At 36.3% G+C, this 20,182-nt stretch overlaps 1 protein-coding gene across 1 annotated transcript in view; it reads left to right on the plus strand.

Annotated features, from left to right (window-relative positions):
- cacna1g (calcium channel, voltage-dependent, T type, alpha 1G subunit) overlaps nucleotides 1–8,021 on the plus strand; it is a gene marked incomplete at both ends in the record, with an annotated part of 267,406 nt that extends 259,385 nt beyond the window's left edge. Inside the window, 3 exons of the mRNA XM_083903756.1 lie at nucleotides 1,657–1,849; nucleotides 3,472–3,641; nucleotides 7,026–8,021. Coding sequence (XP_083759882.1) covers nucleotides 1,657–1,849; nucleotides 3,472–3,641; nucleotides 7,026–8,021 — 1,359 coding nt within the window. The remainder of the gene's footprint in view (nucleotides 1–1,656; nucleotides 1,850–3,471; nucleotides 3,642–7,025) is intronic.
- Nucleotides 8,022–20,182: the final 12,161 nt, after the last annotated feature.

Genomic DNA, 20,182 nt, shown 5'->3' on the forward strand with positions numbered 1-20,182 from the left:
CATTAAGAAAAAAAAATATAAAACACCATGAATTACAAATTTAATCTCTTTTTTCTTAGAATTCTCTGAAATGTTTCTCAGAATTCTGGCTTTAATCTCAGAACCCTGAATTTAATTTTACAATTCTCTGACTTTAATCTCATCATTTTCTGTTTTTTTTCCTTCGCATTATCTGACTTTAATCTCAGAATTCTCTATTTTCTTACAATTCTGAATTTTTTCTTAGAATTCTCTGACTTTAATCTCAGAATTCTGACTTTAATTTTAGAATTCTATGATTTTAATCTCAACATTTTCTGACTTTAATCTCAGAATTATCTGGCTTTTTCTTTTCTTTTTTCTTTTTTAGAATTCTCTGACCTTTTTCTCTGAATTCTGACTTTAATCTCTGAATTCTGACTTTAATTTTAGAATTCTATGACTTTAATCTCAGAATTCTGACTTTAATTTTAGAATTCTATGATTTTAATCTCAACATTTTCTGACTTTAATCTCAGAATTATCTGGTTTTTTTTTTTTTTTTTTTTTTTCTAGAATTCTCTGACATTTTTCTCAGAATTCTGACTTTAATCTCAGAATTCTGACTTTAATTTTAGAATTCTATGACTTTAATCTCAACATTTTCTGACTTTAATCTCAGACTTCTCTGACTATTTTCTTACAATTCTCTGACTTTTTTCTCAGAATTCTCTGATTTTTTTTTTTTTTTTTGAATTCCCTTACATTTTTCTCAGAATTCTGACTTTAATTTCAACATTTTCTGACATTTTTTCTGAGAATTCTCTGACTATTTTTTTTTTTTTAGAATTCTCTGACTTTAATGACTTTTGTAATCTCAGAATTCTCGGACTTTAATATCACTATTCTGATTTTAATCTCAGAATTCCCTGATTAAAAAAAACACACAAAAAAAACCCCCTTAAATAGTGTTAGAGGAGAACAAGTGTCATTGTGAAGGACCCCGGGGCGAATCTAACACATGTGCCCTCCAACTTTCTCTTTGTCATTTCACATTTCCAGCCTGGTGTTTGTTTCTCTCCAGTCTAGTCCAGTCCAGTCCAGTCCAGTCCAGTCCAGTAGAGTAGTTCGCCTCCTCACCTGATAGTTTCCTTGTCCTGCTTCCTTTCCTTCTTCTTCTTCTTCTTCTTCCTCTTCAGTATTTCATGTTTTGATCCTGTGTGCTTTACATGTCTGGTCCATGTCACAGTCTCTCTGTGTGTGTGTGTGTGTGTGTGTGTGTGTGTGTGTGTGTGTGTGTGTGTGTGTGTGTGTGTCCTGGTGTTGTAGTAGTTTTTTTTACTCTCCTGTGTTTCTGGAGCTCCAGTGGCTCTGTGGTGAATGTGTTACGGCTCAGGCTGTTCTGTAGGACACTGCCCTTAGCTGACACACAATCACGGAGCAGCTCTTGACCAAACTTTTTTACCCGACTGTGGGCACAAATGCAAACAGGAGAGTGTCTTAATCATGTAAAAAAAACAACAACAACAACAACAACAACAACAAAAAACTGTTTCTGTGATCTGTGGCAGCTCCGCGCCAGTCGACGATCCTTTGTTTTTGTCGTAGAGAAACGTCGGCTGTGAATGTGTCAAGAGAGTCCAGCTCCAGAGACGACCCTGACTCCGTTTTCTCTCTTTCCTCATCCTCCTCCTCCAGCCGGAGCAGCTCGATCCCGGGCAGCCGCAGCGCGACGACCTGCTGAGCGTCAGGAAGCCCGCGGTGGGACGCACACACTCCCTGCCCAACGACAGCTACATGTTCTTCCCCCTGCAGCCCTTTGGTCAAACAGCACTGGCTCCGGCACAGCTTTTAGCTCGGTCACACGGGTGTCAGTACAGAGCCCAGTCAGGTAATTTAGGAGATTTAGACAAATTAGACAACTTGGTGATCCAAAACTCTCTGGGTAGGAGCACATCCTGGATTCACAGTGGTTTGGTTAGAACAATGAGGCTGAAACGCATCAGTTTACGTGTTTTAAAGGGATGACCATGATGATGCCATTATATTAAAGGCATTTTATAGTTTAGAGATTTTCTTCTTTCAAAAATAGTCTATTGTTGTGCATAAAAAAAATTGAGGTGCACAAGTTATTACAAATTACAATAAATTCAGTGAATACAATACATTTTACATTATATTTTATTTAAGTTAATGACCTTTCTCTTGCATTTTTTTTTTCATTATTATTGAAAATACTGTCTATAATTGCCCTGCACACCTTTAGTGTTACTGAAGTTAAGCAGTTTATTGCATTATTTTTTATCAATAAACAGTTATATTTGATCAGACAGACAAATACATATATATATTTATATGGGCAAAATAAATCGGTATTAACGTCAGCCAGATTTCTAAAAATCGCCATCGGCCATAGAATAATCCATATCAGTCGACTTTTATTTTAAATTTTAACATTTTGAAATGAGCCTGGAGCATGTGCTTCATATGCAACACATAACCCAATCCACATATATTGACACCTGCTGCTAGCCCAAATGTTTGCTAGCTTGTAAGCTAAATTTTGATAACCCTGATAATCAATAAAATATTATTTGTCTGTATTCAGTTTTTCTGTGGGCCCAGTACCAAATTACCAGTCCGTGGCCCAGTCGTTGGGGATGTCTGCACTAAATGATCAAATACATGCAGTTGTTTAATAGAGAGGCCACTAGGTGGCGCCCTTTCTCTCTCTAAAACTGCCCTGTGACTGGTTTAAAGACTCCTCTCATGGGCCAAGTTTCCCTGAAACTGTAACCTAAAATTCTCTGACTTTTTTTCTTAGAATTCTCTGACTTTAATCTTAGAATTCTCTCACTTTTTTTCTTAGAATTCTTTGACTTTTTTCTTAGAATTCTCTGACTTTTTTTCTTAGAATTCTTTGACTTTTTTCTTAGAATTCTCTGACTTTTTTCTTAGAATTTTCTGACTTTTTTTCTTAGAATTCTCTGACTATTTTCGTAGAATTCTAGGACTTTTTTTCTTAGAATTCTCTGAGTATTTTTGTAGAATTCTTTGACTTTTTTCTTAGAATTCTCTGACTTTAATCTTAGAATTCTCTGACTTTTTTTCTTAGAATTCTCTGACTTTAATCTTAGAATTCTCAATATTTTTTTTTTTAGAATTCTCTGACTATTTTCGTAGAATTTTCTGACTTTTCTCTTAAAATTCTCTGATTTTAATCTCAGAATTCTCTGACTTCCCCTGAGACTGAAACCTTGAATACAGGCGGGACAAACAAATATTTACATTAAGCTGAATTAAGAAATTATTGGTCAATAACAGCAGAAATATGATCCCTAAGCGCAGCTTAAACTGTGTGTATCATAAAGAAACTTTTTTTTCCCCTAAGACTTTATTCGTTATTATTTTACCTGGAATTCTACGGCTCTCGTGAGTAAAAACACAGGTTATTTCCCATCAGAAAACATCACTGGCTGTTATTTTTTCTTTATTTCTTATTTTTATTTCTAGGCTCCAGCGCGTCGGTGCGTTCTCAGCCAGAGGAGTCCTCCCAGCAGCTGAGCGTTCCCTCAGAACTCTTCAGACCCATCAGCCCTCACAGTCACTCAGACTCTGAGTCTATACCACGACTGCCTCCGCCCAGGCGCACGCACACGCTCAGCCGCACGCTGCGCAGACAGGTAACCGCAGTCATGTCGTACGTATGCAGTGTGTGTGTGTGTGTGATCAAAAATGTGTTCCGTGTCAGTGTTTATCAACCCTCTGTGACTGTGTCTGTGTTTTAGAGCCACTGTTAGAGACACAAAAAGTAAGACTGTAAAGTAGAAAAGTAAGGTTTAAATGTGTAAAGGTGTAATTTAATGACCAAATTTAAAGACAAGGCAAGTTTATTTGAATGGGGACATTCTTACACAATCAATTAAAAAAACAATTCTAGAAATTAATGCAATTTAAAATCATTATTTTAAAATGATTAACCCTTTAACGTACTACTCAACCATTTGGTCGAGGGGTCTAATGGGTCTAAATAAAAAAAAAAAAAAAATATATATATATATTGATTGTCGTTATTGTAATCATAAGTAAATAAAATAAAATAATAAAAAAATTAAAAGAAATCATTTTTCCTTTGCTTTTTTCTTGGTGTGTACGTAAAATTAGTTAAACTTGGCAAATGCAGTACTTTAGGGAAAGTACAATTCAAAGGAAATTGTTACTCTTACAACAACATTTTTAATATCTTATGCTGTCATTTGAATTTTTTTCATCATAATTATTATAAATTAAGACCTACATTTGCATTTTCTTGCCAAAAAAAGAGACATTCGACCTTTAACCTCTTCTTCAGGGAGCATTGACTTACAGCGAGTTATCATAGTTTTTTTTTTTTTTTTTTTTCAAAACAAGTTCTTTTTAGACCAATCGTGACACGTAAATGAAATTAAATGGGTTTTTAATAATTTGGTACCTAAGAAATCTCAAATGGCCCAGATGGTGCCAAACTGTGCCAACAGAGAGAACGCCTAGACATCTCTTTACTAAAACCTCTGTAATTTCACTCTGCTTCACTTCAGCAGCATCAGACTTTGCACAGCTCATGTCCACATGTTGTTACATGACCCCCACGTGTTTTGAAGCTCCTACTGCGTATTTTAAAGGTGATATTTGCTTTAAAATGCAATCTTTTTTTAGGCGAGAGAAAAAAATTTACTCTGACACAGCGGCATCTACAGTGAAACTTACTTAGCATCTAAGCACTTTAGATTCACTTATATTTGTGAAAATGCCTTTTAATCTCACATTAGTTGTTTTACTCAAACAGTGGCTAGAAAATGCATGTTCTAAACAATCTCACTTCTCTCTCTTTCTCTCTTTCTGTCTTCTTTCCCCTCCTCTCCGGGAATCTCTCTATTTTGTCCACGTGGTATCTGGATTTCCTCTGATCTCAGCTCAGTCGAGCCCCAAAGCCGCCCGACCCCGAGCTCCTGCTCAAACACAGATACTCCTGTTTCTGAAGAAAAAAAAAGAAAAGCCGCAGCAGACTTTAGCAGCGACCAGAAACGCTGGACTCTCATGTTCATCTCCACACAGACAGACTCTGAATCACAAACATACAAACAAACAAACAAACAAACAAACAAACAAACAGGCTTCCCCATCTTTATTCCTGCATCTCTTTGTTTTTGTTGCTAACCATCAGCCACAGATCAACTAAACCTCTCCTCACAGGACTCTTTACCTGTAGGAAGTTTATTATCAATTATTTTTTTTTGTATTTTTTAAAGCAGGATTCACACTCAAGTCAGACAAAAAGCGTGTCTGGACTTAAATAAACAACTCAGGGAAGTGCTGTCCATATATGCATTTGGCCATTTTGTACACACACACATGTTGATAGAGCACTTGTGTATTTTCTATTGTATAGTAAAAGTGCTTAAAGGTAAATCATTGTGAAGCAGAGTGTGGTAGTTGTTGTACTTTATTTGTTCTATTTATTTTTTAAAGTACCTCTCCAGTGTGCACACCTACTACCTTGCTGTGGCTGGTGATTGGTTCGTCCTGGCTGTTTCCTCTGTGGCCACTAGGTGTCTCTGTGGTCACACGAGTCAGACTCATTTGTGCACGGAATCTCAAAAATCATGCTTCTGCCCCAAGAACTCACTCATGCCCCTGTTTTCCATGGATTTAAGTGCTTTAATTCTGTTGAAATATCTTTCATTTGCTCACAGAAACATCGTAAACCATGCTTTTTTCTAACACTTCCTCTCCTCCAGCAGCCGCATTATTGAGTTTCAGGCCTCCACCTTTTTGACCTCACACTTATGAAGGGTGCAGGGACGTAAATTCAACAGAGGAACGCAAATGCACGGGGGGCTTTTTAATGTGTGAGGTCAAAGGTCAGAGGTCAGGTGGCGCGGTTCAGAGTTCACCGTGTCGTGCAAGCACTCGACGCGATGAGTCCTCAAAAGCAGCAGCAGCAGCAGCAGCAGCAGCCTCTAAAATCTGTCCAAATCGAAACAAAAAGAAGGAAAAAAGTAACCTCCGCTGTTTGATTTCTTCACCAAACATGTGCTAATAACGTTGAATCCTTCAGAGAAGTCGTTATTTTTCGCTTGTCAGTCGTTTTTAACGAGCTCCTTCTGATATTTTCTTCCCCCGAAGATAAAATTACCTTTAGTTTAATTACCTTGTTAGAGATTCTTAAAAAAAGAATCCTTCCTTTCATTAGAAAGTGGGAAAACATGTTACAGCATGTAATCATTTATTTCAGCGTGTGAGCACGACCTCGCACAGAACTGCGATGGGCTTTTAAAGGGACACTGCGTAGTATTTATGGGTTTATATATAACCCAAAATCCACTTTTTTTTAATACATATTATGTGCTCCTGCATTGTCTAGTTGCTGTAAAATAACACGGTCACTGTTGCATAGCCACTGTTGGCAGCGAGACGCCATGTTTCAACCGGAGCCTGTAAAGCAGAGCAGTTCGTTGTTGTAAATTTCAGCCTCTCCTCTAGATGTCACTATAAACTACTTACTTTTAACCTTTAAATGAGCGGTGATGTCACAGTGTCCTGCACAGAATCAAAGTATTAGTCACGTATCTGCTCCTTATGCGCGTTAAAAGTGAAAGCACAGATCAGATCGTCGTGACGTGTGTTGATAAAAAAAAAGGTAAATGAGCAGAAACGGTTAATATTACGACAGTACTCGAACGCAGCCATACGTCTTATCCTTTATCCTCTTAGCCCCGCCTCCTGAACTCCACTTAACTTCTAATATTCACTTTGCTGCAGTTTTCTTTGACTGAATCTTTCCAAAAAAAAAAAAGTGGTTACAGTTTAAAACGGACAAACTAAATCAGTCCTCTGCTGCTCGGACGGTGAACTTTGACCCCAAACTGCCATCATTTCTCATCGTCATCGCCTCACACTAACTCGTCTCCCCCTGTCATTTTTTTTTTCCTGTACACACCCCTCTCTTCCCCTCCCCATCTCCCTCGATCATTGACGTCCATCTCCTCCCCCCCCCCCCCTCTCTACGCTCCTGTACGTCCTTACAGGTCGCGGTGTCCACTGACTCTCAGGAGGCTCTGTGCTCAGGAGACGGGGAGAGCAGTGAAGGACTTGTAAACGCGGCCTCTCTGGGGCTCTCGTCGCCGTCGTCGTCGTCTCCCTCCACCTCCTCCTCCCCCTCCCCCGCCACTCCCTCCCCCTGCTCGCAGCAGCCTGCTCTCTGCCTGGTTCCTGCTACACCAGGTGCCTCCCCTGTCCCCTCGCCCTCGGGCAGCGAGCACCAGCAGCGTCGCGACCAACGCTGCATCGCCTCCTGCTCCTCTTCCTCCCCCTCACCTCCTCCTCTCCCACCAGCCAGGCCCCAGCAGCAGCAGGAGGAGGACCAGGAAGTGTCCCTCATCACCTGCGTGGGGTTGACGGGCGGCGACGACGACAACCTCGTGGCGGAGGACGGCGTCGACGGCGGCGAGGGTTACGGCGCGTACGCGGCGAGCCGGAGTCCGTACCTGCGACAGCTGAAGCGCCACCACAGCGTCGACACGCAGGGCCGCAGCGCCCTCCTGCCCCGCCACCCCCGCCCGTCCTCCTGGCTGGACGACCCGCGGCGCCACTCGGTGGAGGTCTGCCCCGCGGCGGAGTCAAGCCCGCAGCGCGGCGCCGCCTCCGCCTCCGCCTCGTCGGGCTTCGCGTCGCGCGCCGACAGCCTGCAGATCCACGGCCAGACGTCCGCTCAGACTTCGCTGCCCTCGCCGCGACGCAAGAAGAAGATGAGTCCGCCGTGCATCTCCGTGGACCCGCCCGACGGACTGGAGCCGCAGTACCCGGGTCTGGGCGGCATCGGCGGGTTAGGGTTGCCCCCTCCTCTGCCCAGCCGGGACACCTGCCTGAGGAGGAGAGCGCCCTCTAGTGACTCCAAGGACTCTTTCGACCTGGGAGCGAGTGAGAGTTCGGGTCAGGACGGAGGCTCGCCGAACCCCAACACCAACCCCAAGCTATTGACTCTTCCCAGTTTCTCCTTTGAGAAGACGAGCGCTGAGCACTGAACACGTCAACACACACACAAACACACACACACACACGGACACACACATCCTTGTACTTGCTGCGTACTGAGGACCGGGTAAAAGTGCTGTCAAAGTGAGGACCACCATTTCCACTTATAAATCAACACAAAAATACAATTTCTGGACAGTAGGTGTCACCCCAAACCTATACATCCCTTGAGATTCAGTAAAAAAAAACAAAGATTCAGAAAAAAAAACCATGGTATAGCATGTTTACAACCTAAGGAATTGATTTTAAAGGCGCCATATGTAAGAATGTGGCCAAAAACAGTTACTACATTCAAATTCAAAATACAGAGGTCTTTTAGGTTTCGTTTTCTGACGTAACTGGCAACCCGTGGTTGCTCGGCAGCTGAGACTCTACTGACTGCAATGATTGGTAGACGGCGGTAGGTGGCGCCACATGCCAAAACAATGGCATTTCAAAACATAAACATGATTTGCAGTCTGCAAATGTACTGTTGTTGTTGGTGAGTTCAGTTTGTTATATGAACATTATTCCTGAGTCTCTGTGACATATTAGGAGGATTTTACGGCCAGTTGATTTAGATTTATTACATAATGCACCTTTAATGAAAAGAAAGTGAGGACCGGCCAAAATGTCCTCACTTTGGAAAAATGACCTCACTTTGTTGGTTAAAAAAAACCCCCATCACTGGTCCTCAGTTTCCGACAAGTACAAGAACACACACACACACACACACACACACACACACACACATATATGGACAACAGCAGGACGAACCCTCCACACACACACACACACACACACATTCTTGTACTTGCTGCATACTGAGGACTGGGTTGCTGACAAAGTGAGGACCAGCATTTCCACTTTATAAATCAACACCATTACAAATATCTACTTCATGAATGACATCTACAAAGAACTACTGGTTGCAGTACCATAACATGTCTGCAGGTGGAGCCCCAGAGCAAAAAGGGCTGGAAAGATTTAAAAAAAAAAACATTTTTGGTCCAAAATTCTACAAAAACATAATACTATACTATGTCGACCAAATTTGAAAAAAAAATTGACTCAAAATTTTTGGTCAAAAATTTGACAAAAACGTCGTACTATACTATGTCGTCCAAAATGTTTGTTTTTTTTGACAAATTGAGTATAGCGTGTTATAGCAACCTGAGGAAGTGATTTCAATGAAAACAAAGTGAGGACCGGCCAAAATGTCCTCACTACGTAGAAATGACCTCACTTTGTTGGTTAAAATCCCTCACTGGTCCTCAGTATGCCGCAAGTGCAAGACCACGCACACACGCACACACAATGCACTCCGTGTGTCTGTGACGGTGATAGTTTTAGTAATAAAGCTGTAGAGAGTAAATAACGGTAAAACTACTACGACAACAGTAAAAAAAAAAAAAAAAAAAGCAACAAAAAAACATCCTTGGTTTGATGAGGAGTGTCAGTGCTGTAGTAAGTGTGACACCCTTTTGTCTTTGTATTGTTACTGCCAAAACAACCAGAGAAGAAGACGACAACACCACCGGCTGCAGCACACCCCCCCCCCCCCCTTCCCCCCTCCCCAGACCCCCCCCATAAACTCGGGTGTGACATCAGCACTCGGGACTGTGGCGCCCCCGTGTGGTGGCAGCAGAACTGCCTGGTGTTGCACAGGGTGGACTTTGCCCCCCCCCCCCCCCCCCGGTCAGTGGAGGTACAAAGCAATATGAACGTTTTAGAGACACTATTTTCTTAAATTATTGGGCCATAGTGTTTGTACAGGATGTTGTTGTTTTTTTATTATTATTTCATTCGCTCGTTATTTTCCATGCCTTTTGTTGTGATTTGTTTGAAGTTGTTTTTTTTTTGTCTTTTGTCAGGTTTTTTTTTTTTTCTCACTGTAGGATATTTCTAGCTTTCTTGGTTTTACTGAGGAAAGTGGACGTTTTTTCAAAGTGGTGAAAACCATGTATTTGTAGGAATAATATATATAAATACATAAATATATATATATATATATATATATATATATTAAAAAAACAACAACAACAAGTCATTAAACTGAGCTTGGGTTTTTAAGCACATGCATCAGACAGTCGTGGTTTGATTTTGAGGCGACAAAGGTGGAGATTTTCTGTCGATTGCTTGATTCTTCTGTGTGAGTGTGTGAATTTGAACAAAAAATAACACTTTTTTTAAAAAACAAAACTTGCTTTTTATAGTTATTAAACTCTTCCGTGCTGAGATTTCACATGTTACAGATGATACTTAACTCTCTTTTGTGACTAACACATTCATAACAAAAGGGGGGAAAAGTCAAGGATAAATTTTATCCTTGACATTTCCCCCCTTTTGTTATGTTTCTTTGCAGCATAGGATGTTAGAGTGTAGGTGTGGTGCAGCAGCAGCCAATAGGATCACTCGCTGCCTCAGCTGTCCTGTGATTGGTCAGAGCCTCCCGTGACAGGGCAGAATCAGGAGAGCTTGTAAACGGAGGAGGAGCAGAGGTGGTGGTTCTCTCTTTCAGATTCAAGGTTAATGTTCTCTGAAAAAAAAGTACTTTAGTACTGAGACACTCAAGTTAAGTTAATTCAAAGTCGAAATGATGAGCTAAAAAGTCAGAATTATGAGATAAGAAGTTAAAATTATGAGATAAAAAATCTGAATTATGAAATAAAAAGTCGAAATGGTGAGATATGAAGGCAAAATTATGTGATAATAAGTCGAAATTATGAGATAAAAAGTTGAAATGATGAGATAAGTCATAATTACGTGATTAAAAAGTCAGCATTATGAGATAAAAGTTGAAATTATGAGATAAGTTGAAATAATGAGATAAAAATGTGAACTTATGAGATAAGTCATAATTATGAAATAAAAAGTTGAAATTATGAAATAAAAAGTCAAAATTGTGATAAGTCGTAATTATGAGATAAAAAGTCGAAATTGTGTAATTAAAAAGTTGAAATGACTAGATAAAACGTTGAAGTTATGATATGAATAGTCAAAATTATGTTATAAAAGTCATAATTATGAAATAAAATGTTGACATTTTTAAAAAGTCAAAATTGTGATGTCAATTATGAGATTAAAAAGTCGCAAATTATGAGATAAAAAGTCCAAGTTATGTGATAAAAAGTTGAAATTATGAGGTAAAAGTCTTATTTTGAGGATATTTTTTTATTATCAAGGCTAACTTTTACCTCTGGTGGAAATGGGCTTCATAGATGATGATGATGATGATGATGTGAATAACTGTTTCCTGCTCATGAATGTAGGTGATTTTAAGCCTAAAGAAAATTGTTTAGGGCTCTGGAAAAGCTCTTGTGAGTGACGTCACGTTTTAGGAATGCTGATGTGACAGTTTGCCAAAGACGTCAAACCGAAGCTTTTTTATCCTGTAAAGAACGTACAAATGATTTGCTGCTGAAAAGTAGAAGAGTCCACCTGGCTGACGTCCTTGATGTAAGAGTCTGCACAGTCGTTTTTCCCAAGGAGAAAAGGTGTAGCAGATTGTTCCCTCTGTCTCTGTCTCTGTGAACGCAGCATGTGGCAGCATTGGAAAACAACTTTTTCCAGGATGAAAAAACGTTCTCGCCACCTTCCTCAACCTTGCCTACAATCTGTTGTATTCCTGCAGGATCGCTTAGTGGAAAGGGATGAAAGGCGATGAAGACACAAGATGTATTGTTTGAAGGTGTCGGTGTCATTTTTCAGGCACTTTAACCTTTTTAAAGACAGAAAATACCAGGAGGGATGTTGGCACATTGTTCCTCTGTTTGGAACACAGCTAACACAAGCTAGCATTTTTTTTACTTGTTTTTCTTTATATTATTCAACTAACGCACAGCTGGATGAGTCCATTCCTGTCCTAAAAAACCTTAGTATATACATTTGATATATGATAATTGTCACCATTGTACACTAAAGACAAGTGAAAGATGTTCAGGAACTAACTGATAATAGGTTTTTCCTCCACAATGTTCTTCATAATCATTATTGCTCCTTAAAGTACAGACCTTTTGTGAGACGCTCGTGCATAAAAATGACTTAATTATGATTATAAGTCATTTTCAGACTGCAAAAACATTCTGCAGGAGGCAAATTATTGTTTTACTAAGAACTGCCGCCTCTGGAAATTGTTATAATTATGAGAAAATGAACAACGTCCCTCTCGCACACTAAGAAAGGTTTTTTTTCTTTAGTTTTAACAAAGAGTCGAAAATTGCATTAATGCCAATTATTAGTTGATTACAAGTTTAGGAGTTGTGTGATTTTTGTGCTGCACAGTCTAAAATCTACGTATGTAGTACGTGCATTAGGGCTGTCAAAATGAACGCGTTAACGCAGGATGATTAATTTGTGGAATTAACCCGTTGATTTTTTTTAACGCATTAACGCACTTTCTCACTTTCATCGCGCTACGAGTAGACGTGCAGTTTATGAACAGGCCAGGCGGCGGGCAACTGCTTGGGGCCCCGAGCCGATAGGGGGGCTCCCGACACTCAGAGCCTAAATGCATCAGTTACCAGCTGCATCCCCGTCTCCATTAAACAACAATGACATCGCAGTAGGGAACCTCCCTAAAGGAGCCCCACTTTTGAAAAAACATCATACTATACTATGTCGTACTAAATTTGAAAAAAAATTCAAAAATGTTTTGGTCTAAAGAAGCGTCATACCTCGTCCGAAATTTGACTAAAACGTAATACTATACGATGTTATCCAACTTTGACAACTTTTGAGCAAAAAAAAATTGGTCAACATTTTGAAAAAACGTCATACTATACTATGTCGTCCAAAATTTGACCAATTTTTTCAAAATATTTTTTTTGGTCTTAAAAAGCGTCATACGTCGTCAGGAATTTGACCAAAACGTAATACTATACTATGTTGTCCAACTTTGACAACTTTTGAGAAAAAAAAAAATTTGGTCAAAATTTTGAAAAAACGTCATACTATACTATGTCGTCCAAAATTTCTAATTTTTTTTAAAATATATTTTTTTGTGGCTTTTTCGCTTAATGAATAGCATAGTTGAGAGAGAAAGGAAAAAAGAATTGGGATTTAATGAGACACAGGCAAGGAGTAGCTGGTGCGGGATTCGAACATGTTGTGCTTGTAAAGAGGACAACATGTCGACTTCATGGGGCAGGTCAGGTGCTCTGCCATCTGAGCTAAACACTGAGTAACTTTGTAACACTCTAACTTTGAATGAAACGTCATACTTTACTATGTTGTCCAACTTTGACACTTTTTGAGTAAAAAAAAAATTGGTCAAAATTTTGAAAAAACATCATACTATACTATGTCGTCCAAAGTTTGACAATTTTTATCAAAATCATTTTTTGGTCTAAAAAAGCATCATACGTCGTCCGGAATTTGACTAAAACGTAATACTATACTATGTCGTCCACAATTTGACATTTTTTTTCAAAATCACTTTTTTGTTCTAAAAAGCGTCATATGTCGTCCGAAATTTGACTATAACGTAGTACTATGCTATATCATCCAAATGTGGCAGCTTTTGAGAAAAAAAAAATTTGGTCCAAAATTTGAAAAACATCATACTATACTATGTCGTCCAAAATTTTACATTTTTTTTCAAAATCATTTTTTTGGTCTAAAAAGCCTCATATGTCGTCCGAAATTTGACTATAACGTAGTACTATGCTATATCATCCAAATGTGGCAGCTTTTGAGAAAAAAAAAATTTGGTCCAAAATTTGAAAAACATTATACTATACTATGTCGTCCAAAATTTGACTTTTTTTTTAAAATCATTTTTTTGGTCTAAAAAGCCTCATATGTCGTCCGAAATTTGACTATAACGTAGTACTATGCTATATCATCCAAATGTGGCAGCTTTTGAGAAAAAAAAAATTTGGTCCAAAATTTGAAAAACATCATACTATACTATGTCGTCCAAAATGTGAAATTTTTTTTCAAAATAATTTTTTTGGTCTAAAAAGCATCATATGTCGTCCGAAATTTGACTATAACGTAGTACTATGCTATATCATCCAAATGTGGCAGCTTTTGAGAAAAAAAAATATTTGGACCAAAATTTGAAAAACATCATACTATACTATGTCGTCCAAAATTTTACATTTTTTTTCAAAATCATTTTTTTGGTCTAAAAAGCCTCATATGTCGTCCGAAATTTGACTATGACGTAGTACTATGCTATATCATCCACATGTGGCAGCTTTTGAGAAAAAAAAGAATTTGGTCCAAAATTTGAAAAACATCATACTATACTATGTCGTCCAAAATTTTACATTTTTTTTCAAAATCATTTTTTTGGTCTAAAAAGCGTCATATGTCGTCCGAAATTTGACTATAGCGTAGTACTATGCTATATCATCCACATGTGGCAGCTTTTGAGAAAAAAAAAATTTGGATCAAAATTTGAAAAACATCATACTATACTATGTCGTCCAAAATTTGAATTTTTTTTTCAAAATCATTTTTTTGGTCTAAAAAGCCTCATATGTCGTCCGAAATTTGACTATAACGTAGTACTATGCTATATCATCCAAATGTGGCAGCTTTTGAGAGAAAAAAAATTTGGTCCAAAATTTGAAAAACATCATACTATACTATGTCGTCCAAAATTTAACAGTTTTTTTCAAAATCATTTTATTGGTCTAAAAAGCCTCATATGTCGTCCGAAATTTGACTATAATGTAGTACTATGCTATATAATTCAAATGTGGCAGCTTTTGAGAAAAAAAGAAATTTGGACCAAAATTTGAGAAATATCACACTATACTATGTCGTCCAAAATTTGACATTTTTTTTCAAAATCATTTTTTTGGTCTAAAAAGCGTCATATGTCGACCGAAATTTGACTATAACGTAGTACTATGCTATATCATCCAAATGTGGCAGCTTTTGAGAAAAAAAAAATTTGGTCCAAAATTTGAAAAACATCATACTATACTATGTCGTCCAAAATTTGACATTTTTTTTCAAAATCATTTTTTTGGTCTAAAAAGCTTCATATGTCGTCCGAAATTTGACCATAACGTAGTACTATGCTATATCATCCAAATGTGGCAGCTTTTGAGAAAAAAAAAATTTGGTCCAAAATTTGAAAAACATCATACTATACTATGTCGTCCAAAATTTTAAATTTTTTTTCAAAATCATTTTTTTGGTCTAAAAAGCGTCATATGTCATCCGAAATTTGACTATAACGTAGTACTATGCTATATCATCCACATGTGGCAGCTTTTGAGAAAAAAAAAATTTGGACCAAAATTTGAAAAACATCATACTATACTATGTCGTCCAAAATTTGAACTCTTTTTTTCAAAATCATTTTTTTGGTCTAAAAAGCTTCATATGTCGTCCGAAATTTGACTATAACGTAGTACTATGCTATATCATCCAAATGTGGCAGCTTTTGAGAAAAAATAAATTTGGTCCAAAATTTGAAAAACATCATACTATACCAGGGGTCACCAACCTTTTTGAGATGAGAGCTACCTTAAGGGTAAAAAATAATATGGAGGGCTACCATGTTAAAATTTTTTTGTTTGTTTACCATTTAAATGATTAATATTATGCATTCAACTGCATACACATTCATTCCAGTGCTTACTCCTAACGATTACCAGTTTTTATAAACAATATCAAAGATATTTTACTGAGCGATCATACGGATACATGCAAGTGAGGTGAAGTGAAGTGAGCCCGCGGGCACCGTATTGGCTGCCTGCGGGCTACCAGGTGCCCGCGGGCACCACGTTGGTGACCCCTGTACTATACTATGTCGTCCAAAATTTGACATTTTTTTTCAAAATAATTTTTTTGGTCTAAAAAGCCTCATATGTCGTCCGAAATTTGACTATAACGTAGTACTATGCTATATCATCCAAATGTGGCAGCTTTTGAGCCAAAATAAATTTGGTCCAAAATTTGAAAAACATCATACTATACTATGTCGTCCAAAATTTGACATTTTTTTTCAAAATCATTTTTTTGGTCTAAAAAGCTTCATATGTCGTCCGAAATTTGACTATAACGTAGTACTATGCTATATCATCCAAATGTGACAGCTTTTGAGAAAAAAAAAATTTGGTCCAAAATTTGAAAAACATCATACTATACTATGTCGTCCAAAATTTTAAAATTTTTTTCAAAATCATTTTTTTGGTCTAAAAAGCCTCATATGTCGTCCGAAATTTGACTATAACGTAGTACTATGCTATATCATCCAAATGTGGCAGCTTTTGAGAAAAAAAAAATTTGGACCAAAATTTGAAAAACATCATACTATACTATGTCGTCCAAAATTTGACATTTTTTTTCAAAATGATTTTTTTGGTCTAAAAAGCCTCATATGTCGTCCGAAATTTGACTATAACGTAGTACTATGCTGTATCATCCAAATGTGGCAGCTTTTGAGAAAAAAAAAATTTGGTCCAAAATTTGAAAAACATCATACTATACTATGTCGTCCAAAATTTGACATTTTTTTTCAAAATCATTTTTTTGGTCTAAAAAGCTTCATATGTCGTCCGAAATTTGACTATAACGTAGTACTATGCTATATCATCCAAATGTGGCAGCTTTTGAGAGAAAAAAAATTTGGTCCAAAATTTGAAAAACATCATACTATACTATGTCGTCCAAAATTTGAATTTTTTTTTCAAAATCATTTTTTTGGTCTAAAAAGCGTCATATGTCATCCGAAATTTGACTATAACGTAGTACTATGCTATATCATCCACATGTGGCAGCTTTTGAGAAAAAAAAAATTTGGACCAAAATTTGAAAAACATCATACTATACTATGTCGTCCAAAATTTGAAATTTTTTTTCTAAATCATTTTTTTGGTCTAAAAAGCTTCATATGTCGTCCGAAATTTGACTATAACGTAGTACTATGCTATATCATCCAAATGTGGCAGCTTTTGAGAAAAAATAAATTTGGTCCAAAATTTGAAAAACATCATACTATACTATGTCGTCCAAAATTTTAAAAAAATTTTCAAAATCATTTTTTTGGTCTAAAAAGCCTCATATGTCGTCCGAAATTTGACTATAACGTAGTACTATGCTATATCATCCAAATGTGGCAGCTTTTGAGAAAAAAAAAATTTGGTCCAAAATTTGAAAAACATCATACTATACTATGTCGTCCAAAATTTGACATTTTTTTTCAAAATGATTTTTTTGGTCTAAAAAGCGTCATATGTCGTCCGAAAATTGACTATAACGTAGTACTATGCGTATCATCCAAATGTGGCAGCTTTTGAGAAAAAAAAAATTTGGTCCAAAATTTGAAAAACATCATACTATACTATGTCGTCCAAAATTTGACATTTTTTTTTCAAAATCATTTTTTTGGTCTAAAAAGCGTCATATGTCGTCCGAAATTTGACTATAACGTAGTACTATGCTATATCATCCACATGTGGCAGCTTTTGAGAAAAAAAAAATTTGGACCAAAATTTGAAAAACATCATACTATACTATGTCGTCCAAAATTTGAATTTTTTTTTCAAAATCATTTTTTTGGTCTAAAAAGCTTCATATGTCGTCCGAAATTTGACTATAACGTAGTACTATGCTATATCATCCAAATGTGGCAGCTGTTGAGAAAAAAAAAATTTGGTCCAAAATATGAAAAACGTCATACTATACTATGTCGTCCAAAATTTTAAAAAAATTTTCAAAATCATTTTTTTGGTCTAAAAAGCCTCATATGTCGTCCGAAATTTGACTATAACGTAGTACTATGCTATATCATCCAAATGTGGCAGCTTTTGAGAGAAAAAAAATTTGGTCCAAAATTTGAAAAACATCATACTATACTATGTCGTCCAAAATTTGACAGTTTTTTTCAAAATCATTTTTTTGGTCTAAAAAGCTTCATATGTCGTCCGAAATTTGACTATAACGTAGTACTATGCTATATCCTCCAAATGTGGCAGCTTTTGAGAAAAAAAAAATTTGGTCCAAAATTTGAAAAACATCATACTATACTATGTCGTCCAAAATTTGACATTTTTTTTCAAAATCATTTTTTTGGTCTAAAAAGCTTCATATGTCGTCCGAAATTTGACTATAACGTAGTACTATGCTATATCATCCAAATGTGGCAGCTTTTGAGAAAAAAAAAATTTGGTCCAAAATTTGAAAAACATCATACTATACTATGTCGTCCAAAATTTTAAAAATTTTTTCAAAATCATTTTTTTGGTCTAAAAAGCCTCATATGTCGTCCGAAATTTGACTATAACGTAGTACTATGCTATATCATCCAAATGTGGCAGCTTTTGAGAGAAAAAAAATTTGGTCCAAAATTTGAAAAACATCATACTATACTATGTCGTCCAAAATTTGACATTTTTTTTCAAAATCATTTTTTTGGTCTAAAAAGCGTCATATGTGGTCCGGAATTTGACTATAATGTAGTACTATGCTATATCATCCAAATGTGGCAGCTTTTGAGAGAAAAAAAATTTGGTCCAAAATTTGAAAAACATCATACTATACTATGTCGTCCAAAATTTGAAAAAAATATTTCAAAATCATTTTTTTGGTCTAAAAAGCGTCATATGTCGTCCGAAATTTGACTATAACGTAGTACTATGCTATATCATCCAAATGTGGCAGCTTTTGAGAGAAAAAAAATTTGGTCCAAAATTTGAAAAACATCATACTATACTATGTCGTCCAAAATTTGGCATTTTTTTTCAAAATCATTTTATTGGTCTAAAAAGCGTCATATGTGGTCCGAAATTTGACTATAACGTAGTACTATGCTATATCATCCAAATGTGGCAGCTTTTGAGAGAAAAAAAATTTGGTCCAAAATTTGAAAAACATCATACTATACTATGTCGTCCAAAATTTGACATTTTTTTTCAAAATCATTTTTTTGGTCTAAAAAGCGTCATATGTGGTCCGAAATTTGACTATAACGTAGTACTATGCTATATCATCCAAATGTGGCAGCTTTTGAGAGAAAAAAAATTTGGTCCAAAATTTGAAAAACATCATACTATACTATGTCGTCCAAAATTTGACATTTTTTTTCAAAATCATTTTTTTGGTCTAAAAAGCGTCATATGTGGTCCGAAATTTGACTATAACGTAGTACTATGCTATATCATCCAAATGTGGCAGCTTTTGAGAGAAAAAAAAAATTTGGTCCAAAATTTGAAAAACATCATACTATACTATGTCGTCCAAAATTTGACATTTTTTTTCAAAATCATTTTTTTGGTCTAAAAAGCGTCATATGTCGTCCGAAATTTGACTATAATGTAGTACTATGCTATATCATCCAAATGTGGCAGCTTTTGAGAGAAAAAAAATTTGGTCCAAAATTTGAAAAACATCATACTATACTATGTCGTCCAAAATTTAACAGTTTTTTTCAAAATCATTTTATTGGTCTAAAAAGCCTCATATGTCGTCCGAAATTTGACTATAATGTAGTACTATGCTATATAATTCAAATGTGGCAGCTTTTGAGAAAAAAAGAAATTTGGACCAAAATTTGAGAAATATCACACTATACTATGTCGTCCAAAATTTGACATTTTTTTTCAAAATCATTTTTTTGGTCTAAAAAGCGTCATATGTCGACAGAAATTTGACTATAACGTAGTACTATGCTATATCATCCAAATGTGGCAGCTTTTGAGAAAAAAAAAATTTGGTCCAAAATTTGAAAAACATCATACTATACTATGTCGTCCAAAATTTGACATTTTTTTTCAAAATCATTTTTTTGGTCTAAAAAGCTTCATATGTCGTCCGAAATTTGACCATAACGTAGTACTATGCTATATCATCCAAATGTGGCAGCTTTTGAGAAAAAAAAAATTTGGTCCAAAATTTGAAAAACATCATACTATACTATGTCGTCCAAAATTTTAAATTTTTTTTCAAAATCATTTTTTTGGTCTAAAAAGCGTCATATGTCATCCGAAATTTGACTATAACGTAGTACTATGCTATATCATCCACATGTGGCAGCTTTTGAGAAAAAAAAAATTTGGACCAAAATTTGAAAAACATCATACTATACTATGTCGTCCAAAATTTGAACTCTTTTTTTCAAAATCATTTTTTTGGTCTAAAAAGCTTCATATGTCGTCCGAAATTTGACTATAACGTAGTACTATGCTATATCATCCAAATGTGGCAGCTT

Source organism: Microchirus variegatus (assembly GCF_963457635.1).
Source record: "Microchirus variegatus genome assembly, chromosome: 17".
In the NCBI taxonomy this organism is placed as follows: Eukaryota; Metazoa; Chordata; class Actinopteri; order Pleuronectiformes; family Soleidae; genus Microchirus; species Microchirus variegatus.